The following is a 12,265-nucleotide window of genomic DNA, read 5'->3' as shown; positions in this document are numbered from 1 at the left end:
ACTAGCTGACCCGGCGAACTTTGTTCCGCCTTAATGGCAATAAATAAGCAGTTTTTTTTTTTTAATTGGAAAAAATACAAAAAAAAATAAAAAAATACATTAATTATTCATAATTATTTCTGTATTTTAGTATTTAGTACATAGGTTGCTCTTCATTTAAGTACCTTGTGATACACAACATTTTTTGTTTTATTATCAGACGCAAAAACAAACAACGCAGATGGTCTTCCGACCCGTGAACATGCCACGTATAATTGACCATGGGAAAAACATGAATGTTCTAGATTTAAACCACAAACTTGTAAGTATTGGCCATTGTTTAAGGATAAGGATTAGCCAATAAGTTCATCATAGATTGCACCACCGCCGAAATAAATGTTAGTTCGATAAGTTTACCATAGATGGCGCCACCATAGAAATAAATGTTAGTTCAATATGTTTACCATAGATGGCACCACCATCGAAATAAATGTTAGTCCAATATGTTTACCATAGATGGCACCACCATCGAAATTAATGTTAGTTCAATAAGTTTACCATAGATTGCGCCACCATCGAAATAAATGTTATGCCAATTTTCAGCTAAATCGGTTCAGCCGTTCTTTAGTTATAAGTAGTGTAACTAACACGACTTTGTTTTATATATATAGATATGTACTATGACATGAATGTTGAAAGACAATATTGGGATCTCAAACTTTATGATCGCGTGAAGAACTACTAATTCAAGCACGAAACGGAGCGTAAAATACAAATTTCTTCTCAACGGAATTTATTAATTGTTACTCAATCCTGTTACTTTCATACGATCTAATTTTGGAGATGACAACCCTATTTATTCTTGAGTTTATAAAAAATATATACTTTGAATACCAAAAACAAAAATTACAGAGTTTGGTTCTTGTATCTGCCTGCCTCCACCTTTGGCTTAAAGTCAAAAGTGAATTTATTTCGTCTTTAGCAAATAACCTTAAAACTAAACATTGTATCGAAAATTATTAAGAGTATCAAAATCGCAAAGATTTTTTAAGCTGTCGATAATTTTCTATAAAAGATAAGATCAAATAATTTGGTGCTGCTACTACCACCCGCCGCGGATTACATTTAAATAGCCCATGAATCACAGAGTGGACGTCACCATAGGGTGAACGCAAGGACTAAAAACCCGCAGATCCGTGCTAACTCGATCCCATTAAAGGCGTGGACAATCCATGAATCACAGAGTGAGGCCAATCGAGAGAACATTATCAATCCGTTACTCTAACTAATCCACGGATATCCGGGTATACAAGCCATCCGTGTATGAAATTATAGGCACGAATATCAAATATTAATTTTCAAAGGATGTTATTTTTGATCAATAATATATCAATAAAAGCTAATTATTGTAAATACCTTAATTTTTCGTTTGTAAAAATTTTAAATTTATTAATCAGTTTTGAATGCATTTACGCCCGTGTTTTTATAGTCAAATGGGGTAGCACTAGACACTTCGAAAATAATTAACCAAAATCCAGAATATCGACTCCTTTGGCTTTTCTGATATCCAAAAGTAACGACTTTAGGAATGAATAAATTTGGGCGAGCAAATCAGTTATATTACCTTTTGGTAGATGTTTATTTTTTCAGTTTGTATGTTTTAATTTTTCACTTATTAGATTTCAAAAAGGCTATTTATAGATATTGAACATTCACTAAATAATAAATGATAATGAATACTTTAATGAATATAAAAAAAGTAAACTAATTAAAATTTTTAATAATCTTTTATACACCCATTAGCTGACAATGACGATGGCATTAACAGTATCTACTTATTCCAGATATAGATATGACGTTGTGTTTAGGGGGATTCTTAGTGAGCTTTATGAAAGAAAATTTTCGGGCATCGAGAATGAACATGTGAGTAAGATCGTTCGCCATTTTTATGCTAATTTCAAGTGTTGTAATCGTAAACTCAACAGACGGTAAATGATCTATAGAGCAATAAGTAATATTTTCATGAAATTGTCCACTCTCTAAAAAGAAAGAAACCAGCATTACGGCTAATACCTGTTTGTGGAATACTAGTTGCACAATCGCATTTTCATTCTTACACATTTCTATTTTCTACCCGTATTTACTCTACAGTTGAATAGAGAACGCTCAGCTTATTTTCTATTTCTATAACAGAATCTAACCCACAGGTATACAAATAATATTATATGATATAAGTCTGTGATATGGTATAATCAGAGAGTTGAGATTGTAGGATCTAATGAGAGCGGTCTACATACGCATTTTGATTAATTTGATTTGAAGTCCTAGTTTATATTTCGCCATCAGCTGGCACTTCCTAAATAATAGCATGTATAATGACAAAATTATGGATCAAATTTTGCCTTTTAAATAAAAATTGTTTTCATATACAAATTCGTAAAAAAGACACAGATTTCAAATAAAATATCTCTATAAATACTTTTATTTTTTGTATTTAACCTAAAATTTTTCGCTTCGATTTCAATTTTGAACCAATAATTATATGTGTAAAAATTCGTTTTAAAGCGTGTACTTAGATTCCAAAAACTAAATTAAAAATGCAATTTTTTTTTGTTTCTTATTATAGAAAATTCGTTTTTAAATTTTTTGCTTCGATTTTGGTTTTCTTGATTGATATTCCGAGTTTGACTTCAAATTAAAAATTTATAACATGGCAATTGATTGAACTTAATAAATTATAATAGTTGATTAACAAAATCTTAATGAAACCTGTTAGACGGAGTTATTCTGTTATCTTGTTTTTTTTTTTTTTTTTTTTTTACCGGTGAATTTACATCGAGGTAGGAAATGAAGGGCGACACGCAATTAGTATCAATACTATCCAATAATCTGTATGAAATTGTGATTGATGGGTAAAAAATCTATGATTTAATTATAATTTAATAAATTGTATGGTTCTGGCTTATCGCATCCCACTATATATCTGATGCCCAAATATTATTATCAATTAATTAATTAAAATTATTTATTAACTTATATAAATAGAATTTAAACAAAATTAAAACTTGTTTATTTATTTTAAATTTTGTACTACTACCGCTATTTGGATTTGAAATATGTTACGCTGTTTAGTGTTTAATAATGTAACTAAATAATTTTCATTAAGAGACCCATGGTTTTGTCAGAAGTTAAATGACTTGTATATATTAAATGACTGTGATTTTGATGAATGCATACTACAGGCGACGTGCGACAATCAACCTGTCTACTGACCTGTATGAAATTGACCTTAGTGAAAAACTTTATGGTTTAAATAAAGTGGAGAGGTCGTTTGTCGCTCGTCACCTGTCGCATCGCTTACGATTTAAATTCAACACTTTGAAAATACACTACTGGAATTGTTAACAGAGTGAGAACCACGTCTCAAAGTAGATTGACAAGGATAATAAATGCCGAAGCATGGTCATAATACGCATGTCTTAATATACAACATAATATCCTGGCGCGTATTTAAAATAAGATTATATCACTTTAAATAAAGTTAAAATAGTATATTTTGTTCAAATCACCATTAAAAAAAATTGAATTAACACAAAATTACCTAACAATATTAATCGTTTGAACGTTAAAACAAAATAAATTTTTATGTGCAGTTGTGAATGTGAAATATAAACAGATAATTGATGCAGCTTGATGTTTCTCCGTCAGCTGTTTGAATATTGTATTTTTGTCTTTGTTAATCTACTCTGTGAAGCCAAAATATACATACTTGGTATACGCTGGGCTCATCTATTTAAAATATATGATCTAAGATTCAACATTAGTGTGAATCGTCTGAATGTAACCGTTGAACCAAAAAGTGCTCCTTATCTATTCTCTCTATATAATACAGCTCTATGATAATGAAACCGGCCATTTTTAATTTCACGTCATGCAATACCTGTATTACTATACGCAAGATGTTAGAACAAACTGATAACTTTTAAGATAAATAAGAAAGTTTCAATGAAAATTCATTAAAGATTTAAAAAAAATTCTTGTAAATAAAGTGTACAAATAGAAATTTGTGAAAATGTCAATATCAGCCATATATATCCTTGATGTAAAAGGGAAAGTGTTAATATCTCATAATTATCGTGGTGATTTAGAAACAAATGTTATTGAAAAATTTATGCCTTTATTGATGGAAAAGGAAGAGGAAGGTTTACTTACACCCATATTACAAACAAATGATTGTACATTTGCATATATTAAAACAAATAATTTATTTATTGTATCAACGACTAAAAAGAATGCCAATATTGCATTAGTTTTTGTATTTTTGCATAAAATTGTTCGTGTTATGATGGAATATTTTAAAGAACTTGAAGAAGAAAGTATTCGTGATAATTTTGTTGTAATCTACGAATTAATGGATGAATTATTAGATTTTGGTTATCCACAAACGACTGATAGTAAAATCTTACAAGAATATATCATGCAAGAAGGCCATAAACTTGAAATACAGCCACGTATACCCTTAGCTGTAACAAATGCAGTATCTTGGCGTTCTGAAGGTATCAAATATCGTAAGAATGAAGTATTTTTGGATGTTATCGAATCAGTGAATCTATTAGCAAACGCCAATGGTAATGTGTTACGTAGTGAAATTGTTGGTGCAATCAAAATGCGTGTTTATTTATCTGGCATGCCAGAATTACGTTTAGGATTAAACGATAAAGTATTATTTGAATCAACCGGTCGTGGAAAATCAAAATCAGTGGAACTTGAAGATGTGAAATTTCATCAGTGTGTACGATTATCACGATTTGAAAACGATCGTACCATATCATTCATACCACCTGACGGTGAGTTTGAATTAATGTCATATCGATTAAACACCCATGTAAAACCGTTAATATGGATTGAATCGGTAATTGAAAGGCATGCCCATAGTCGTGTTGAATATATGATTAAAGCGAAATCACAATTTAAGCGACGTTCAACTGCAAATAATGTGGAAATTGTCATTCCGGTACCAGCTGATGCCGATTCACCGAAATTCCAGACTACCGTTGGCAGTGTAAAATATGCACCAGAACAAAATGCGATTACATGGAGTATTAAATCATTTCCCGGTGGTAAGGAGTATTTAATGCGTGCACATTTTGGATTACCGAGCGTGGAATGTGAGGATATTGAAGGGAAACCTCCAATTCAAGTAAAATTTGAAATACCGTATTTTACAACGTCCGGAATTCAAGTACGATATTTAAAAATTATTGAAAAGAGTGGGTATCAAGCGTTGCCATGGGTACGATATATCACACAAAATGGAGATTATCAACTAAGAACTAACTAAATTTCTTGTTTTCATTTTTTAAATTAACTGTATACAGGGTGTTAATATTACAAGGTTACGAAGTTTGTTATCAGATTTAATTGGTTTTATTAATAAAAATTAAATAGTTGCTTGCCTTCATTTTTTATTTAAAATCGAAAGGTATTTCCATCTCAAATGTCACGGTGACCTGAAAAACATGGAAGATTGATAGGGAGTTCGAAACATGTTCAAAGATCATATTGGAAAAAAATCATTGCGTGCCGGTCGCCGGATAGTGTAAGGAAAGTGGGGGATACATTCTTGTTGGAGGCTACCAAAGATAAGAAAAACAGATGAAAAAAATAGTCTTTTATAGTTTATGAAATCCATCTTTTAAATTTTATGATAATAAATAACGTATTAAATACGGTAACTTCGACCTTACGCGACCACTTTAAGGTTAACAGGGTGGCGATCAATCTGGAAAAGGAATTTTTAATATCGGACAAGGAATATGATAGAAAAACTCTCGTCAGTTTCTAAAATTGAATTCCGAAGATCTAAGTTTTAGCCTGAAACTCGAAAAATAAGTTTTATCGACAAAAATGTTTCAAGAAAAAAATATTGGGTGTATAGGCGCACATCTTACGCAGACATTAAACTTGACCTAGGTTTTCAAGCTCAATGAAAAGGTCACTCTACTCCAAAACTGATAATAAATAGATGAACATTTGAAATTAGCAAGCTGTTATTGATTAAAAAAGCAACATTTTTTGTTTGAAACATTTTGCCGCAATAAGTGCAGTTTAGACCAAAACGGACTGACAAGTTTTACCCTAAATTGTTATTTCGTGTAATTGTTTCTGCGTATTCTAGACAATCTTCAAAAAAAACCGTTTTTGTTCAAATTGAATGAAGAAACGCGCAAAAAGCTAAATTTTTGCTATCAATTACTGTCTAAACTATTCGGTTTACCAAAAAATGTTTGCATTTTTGTAAAGAACAACTTTCTAATTTAAAGTGTTCGCCTGTTTGCCAGTTATGAATCAGTGTCAGGTTTTAATTGAACCTGAAAATTTAAATCGAACTTAATACTTGTATAAGATGTGTGCCTTTGAAACTAACATTTTTCGTTTGAAGCATTTTCTCGATTAAACATAGTTTTCCATTTTTACGTGTTATCAAGTTAAAGAAAACACCCGGTATAAATATTCTGCATCAAAGATGGGAATTATTCGAATTATTGTTTATCAAAATTATTCAAAGAAACAATAATTCACATTTTTTTAATAATCGCGACTAATTTTTCCACGAACAATTTATTCGAATAAGAATAATCATTTGATAATTGTATCCGTCATTCATGAATAATTTGGTTATTCTTATTCGTTATTCGAATAAATGGCCATCTTTGTTCTGCATCGATTTTAACGACAAAATCTTCATTTTTAGATTCGATTTAGAGAAAGTTTTTTAATCATAATATGACGCAAATCTGAAAAAATAATCAGGGAATTTTTGTTATAATTATAGAAAAATCAAATAATTTCATAAGAACAAATCGATCGTCTCCCGGGCTAAGACCAACACTTTGGTAGGACTCGAAATAGAAGGAAAAAAGTAGCTTTAACTTACGATGACGGGTTAACAGATTTTTAGTACATTTTTTATGGAAGTAATTCTTGCTAAACATTTTGTTGCACTGATTTCGAATTTGACTTCGGAAATACTCCATCATCTCGTGTTTTCAAGAAATTTAATCGTAAATTAGGAAGTAATTCATTTTTATTTGAGGTTGAATTTCTGTAAAAACATCGCTTTTCTCCAAGAAATCAGAATACTCTGTAAAGCGAAAAAAACGGAGATTTCGAGATTTAAGCTTTCGAAATAATAATTTCTAAGATACCGTTGAGGGTTTTATGATAATAAATTGTCTAGTATTGTTACAGAAATTTGAACACAACATAGAAACACTGGTTTCTTCCATATTTCCGTGTAATTCGATCGAAATCGTTTCGTCACAATCTGCTATACACATGGTGGCTACATTACTGGAAAATCTGGAAATGTCAAGGAATTCAAATTCGACTGGAAAAGTCAGGAAATGTTATTAGTTTTGTAACAAATTTCTAAAAAAATGTTCAAAATTGTTTTTTCTACAAGAATTATTTAAAAAAAAAGGTGAATATGATTGTAATATTTCATATTTAATATTTCCCGATTTTCCCTGTTCGTTATTTGTAAAATTTTTTTCTTTCAAAGCAATTTAAAAGTAATAATTTGATCAGAGAATTTTTTAATTATTCAAGTGGAAAAATTAGGAAATTTTATTTTGGAAGAAAAGTAAATATAGATGAATTGAGGCTTAATTAACCAAAAATTATTTCTGATAAAATTTCGTAACACTTTTTATAAACCCTGTATATAGACGAAGAAACGAAGGAATCAAGTTAAAAAAATTTCCAACAGTAAGTCAGATTTGAATGCGGTTTTCGGCATTCGATTCGTTAGTGCGTCAGCAAATTTTGTGACCTAGTTTGATTTATAGGAAATTAAAAATATGCAATTAGCCTAATTAATATGCATTTTAAATTTGCCATTAATATTAAATTCACAAATCGGTTAATAGTGATGAAAATGATTTCAAACTTCTTACATGGGGGTTTTTGGGATCGCTGAACACGAAAAGTCTCTAAGTCTCGGAAGTACCTGGTGCTCAGGGTAAACAGTTCCTCGTCGCCTAGTGGAATTTTCGGGAAATTTGTTATTTAATAGGCCCAAACTCGTAACAGGACGTTATTCTCGCCGCCTCCTGGAGTTTTTGAGAAATTCGTCATATAATCAGTCCAAATCTGTCTCGATATTCGTGTTCAGCGACCCCAATACATCCGAGTAACGAGTTTGGACTGATTATATGACGAATTTCTCGAAACTCCAAGAGGCCGCGGGGATACCGTTGCACCAGGTACCTCTCAGACCAATTCTGTCTGTTTGTATTTAATAATAACGATCAATTTAAAATGCAACTTAAATGAATATTTTTAATTTCTTATAAATCAGACTAGCTCAAAAAATTTGCTGACGCTCTAACGAATCGAATATCGATCGCATTCAAATTCGACTTGATCGAATTTCGATCATTTTTTGTGCTTCGTTTCTTCGTCTAATATGTAATTATATACACATATTAAATATATATTTACAAATATATATATTTAGATTTTTCAAATTTCTCAAATTGTTTGGAATGCCGAGAAAAACATAATTTATTGTAATTCCAAACAATTTGGAACATTTATTTTTTTTACGATTTGTTGACTAAAATTTTCTGTATAATTTTGTTCTGCTCATGTGCAGTATTAGCTCTTAATTGATATTGTACAGAATTTTAAATAAATTAACTGTCCCCGACCGAGCTTGAAAACGTGAAAATGCTAGCCAAAAACAGCTTGCTCTAGCAAGGACTAAAATTTTAACGTATTTGAATCGGTCACATGAACTGAGGATCGGAACCTATCCTAGCCTTGAACGAATCTTCGAATGATTTAACTGAAATATGTCACTACTAGATGTATCGCTCCTTGATTTAAACCTTAGAACGAGTAGTCTTTGTAGTTCCATTCGGGAGTAAAATAAGAGCAGTTAAGAAAATATTCTACTCGTTTTTAACTCACCTAGATTCAATTCAATCAAAATAAAATTTATTAATGTGTTGTTTGCAATGTAAAGGCAATGTTAAATCCTGGGGAAACGACCGAATCAAGCCGAAAAATAAGAAAAATCTCGAAAGTTTTGACCTTATTTGAGTTTTTTCAGAGTTTGACCTAGAAGGACTGGTTTTTCATGAAAAACTGTTGTACTTATTTTTAAAGAAGGTTAAATTTGCAACAATTTTAGAGAAAGTCGGTTTTTATAGAACTGATAGTTTCGCAGAGACAACTTTAGAGATAGAACAAACATTTAATTGTAAAAACTGTTGTTTATAAAAAAAATAAAAACAACTTTTGTTTGAAACATTTTTTCTTAAACATCACTGTTTACCCGCGAAGGCGCAAATTAAGACAAAATTTTGGTGTTCATTTTCTCCAAAACTATAAAAGATAGTACAACTAGTGGTCTTGTGAAACATTCTGGAAAAACGAAAAAAAAAATTCTGGAATATAATTTTTGAAAACCAGTGATGTTTACGAAAAAATGTTCCAAACCAAAGTTGTTTATTTTTTTATAAGAAACATTTTTTTACATTTAAACTTTTGTTCTATCTCTAACGGTTTACAAGATGAAATTTTGCGTAAAATCGTGTAAGTTGACAACATAGACCAATTTTGAAAAACTGTATCTCCGAATATATATATATATATATATATATATATATATATATATATATATATATATATATATATATATATATATATATATATATATATATATATATATATATATATATATATAAGGACGTGAAACCAGCTATGTCGAGCTGTAAGTGCCCGTGGATGAATTTATGGTGCCTATCTAGGTGGAGTCTGGTCATCAGTCATTGCGTACTTTGTTCTGCGCATCAGCCTGCTTAAGTGATTGCAAACAATTGAAATTGTCATTTTCAATTAATTGAAAACAACGACCGAGGACTAGATCTTGCCCAAATAGGCGCTTGTTTTCCTGCCATCATTTCTACTACGTTTTACGTCCTTATGGTCTATATATATGTATGGTCTTGTTCAACAGTTTACTTTAGAGAATGATTTTTAAGAAAATGGTGCAAATAGAGATTTATTATTGTATTTTTCGAACAGAATAATTTCGACACATGAGACTTCATTTTTTTCTTTCGGGTGTATAAAAATATTTAGATTGGCAAAGCAATTACAGCGTGTTTATTAAAATTTGACCAGGATAAATATTTTGATCTCTACAATATCAATTAAGAATTAAGTAATTTTTTCGTTCATATTTATAGGAAATTTCAAAAAAATATATCAAGACTGGATTCATAAATTCTTACTTAAAAAATTTATATTTTTAGTTCAAAAGCTTAACTTATTATGGTTTTTTTTTTAATACTATTGAAATCAAGAATTAATTACGCTTAAATTTGCTGCACTTTTGATGTTCTAAAGGACGACAATAAGTAAAAAACTACTCAGGAAGCTTTCAAAATAGACATTAAACGAAATGGAATTCCAGATTTTCATCATTCCAGAGTTTTTCTTTATATTAATAGGCATAGTCATGAGAATATCTTTTATGGAGCAACTTACTTAATAAAACAGATCCCGCACAATAAGATGGCGATTGATCAGGGAAATTTTTAAAACTTCGATATGTCAACGAATTTTAGTCTTGATCATTTTCATAAACCAGAAATACATGACTTGTCAAAATCTGAAACAAATGATAGTATTTTTGTATTATTTGCATTCGACTAGATTAGATTAGAGTGGATGTCCTGGGACAGGACACACTTGGATCATATTGTCCGCTGTGATACCGAAAAAGGATTGGCTCATCCCCGACCACTCCATGAACCATTTGGAGCTGTTTAAAACAGCAGGAGGTCAAAGAGAGGGTGGCTCAAGTAAGTCCATCTCCTCATGGCAAGAGCTGAAGAGTGACAGAGAAGATGAGACAGCTCATCTTCTCACTGTGACAGCTCCTGCAGTAGTCGTGATATACTGTCAAGCCCAGGCGTTTAGCATGTCTGCCGCCCAAATTCGACTAGATTAATAAGTCTTATTGTGCATCCTTTGCTTCAAAGGTGTTCCAGAAGTTATTTTATTTTGAATGTACTTGAGGATATCTCTGGGCGAAACTTCATCATTCGCAAAATTATGAGACTTCGTGACACATATCTTAAAAAATATAAACTTTTTATATTTAAATTTTGATTTTGATTTTAGAACTTGCAATTATTTGTCGATATATTTTTTCAAAATCGATCAACTTCCCCTATTGGGGATAATTCAAAATGTAGTAGCAATTTAAACGTAATAAATTCATGAAAATTATTATTATATTATGCCGATTTTTCACAATTTATAAAAACGTGGCCAGGAAATATTTCGTGGCATGATGTTCCATAATCTTTGTAGTTTTTCTAGTAAAATCATTTAGTAGAATTTTTTAACGAAAAATCCATCCAAATGAGTCTGCAGTGGAGGAATTAAGAAAAACGATCCAAGAGAAGATTCTTACTGTCCCAGCCCGACTTTTTGGTGTTCCAACTTATCTTATAAATGACCGAGCTTTCATTTTCAAAGAACGGTGATTTTAGTGAAATAGCCATAATAATTACTGACTAGCTCGACCCGTGTGGAATTCCGCTCCCGTAATTAGCGTAACTCGTGGCTACCCTGTACCCGTAGCTAAAAACAACAAAAAGGAAATTTGGTAGAAAAGTGGTGAAAAAAGTCTAAAGCCCTTAAATTAATATTAGGCGAACATGTTTTAAAAATAGTAACTATATGTCTAGAGTATTAGGAGACCATCTGTAAAAACTAGCATGTTTGCCTAATAAACTTATTATTTAAATTTATAATATTTTTTCTTTCAAATTATTTGTCTAGCGTGTTTTTTCCTAAGCAGTACATTTTTAGTTCAGGAGTATATTCTTCGTTAAACCTAGACATAATAAGCTTGAAAATGAGAGTTGAATTATGGAATTTGATTAAGAAATAAGGAAGATAAGGTTAGGACAGTAAAAAACTTGCTAGAGTATTATTATATAAGATAACTAATTGATACTAATTTTGACTAAACTGTAGATAAAATTCGTAAGGGCTAATATTTGGTGGAGATTTATATAATATATATTAGTCTTATATAATCTAAAGCGCTTGGGCTACTCCCCAAACACTCTCTTGGATTTCCCTACTAAAAGTGTCACAAACTCTAAAATGAATTGTGAAAACTCGTCTGTAGATATTTTCCATTAAAAAATTCAGTCTTATAAATAAAGACAAAACTTTTTAATTCCATTTTGATTTA

General features: G+C 30.7%; 1 protein-coding gene across 1 annotated transcript; it reads left to right on the top strand.

Moving 5' to 3' along the window:
* The first annotated feature begins 3,918 nt into the window (after positions 1-3,918).
* Positions 3,919-5,433, top strand: LOC123302360 (AP-1 complex subunit mu-1). The gene has a single exon (XM_044885264.1). It carries the CDS (start codon positions 4,052-4,054, stop codon positions 5,318-5,320), a length of 1,269 nt encoding a protein of 422 aa, XP_044741199.1. The 5' UTR covers positions 3,919-4,051; the 3' UTR covers positions 5,321-5,433.
* Positions 5,434-12,265: the final 6,832 nt, after the last annotated feature.

This window comes from Chrysoperla carnea, chromosome X (assembly GCF_905475395.1).
Source record: "Chrysoperla carnea chromosome X, inChrCarn1.1, whole genome shotgun sequence".
In the NCBI taxonomy this organism is placed as follows: Eukaryota; Metazoa; Arthropoda; class Insecta; order Neuroptera; family Chrysopidae; genus Chrysoperla; species Chrysoperla carnea.
This window is presented reverse-complemented; position numbering and strand designations above follow the sequence as displayed.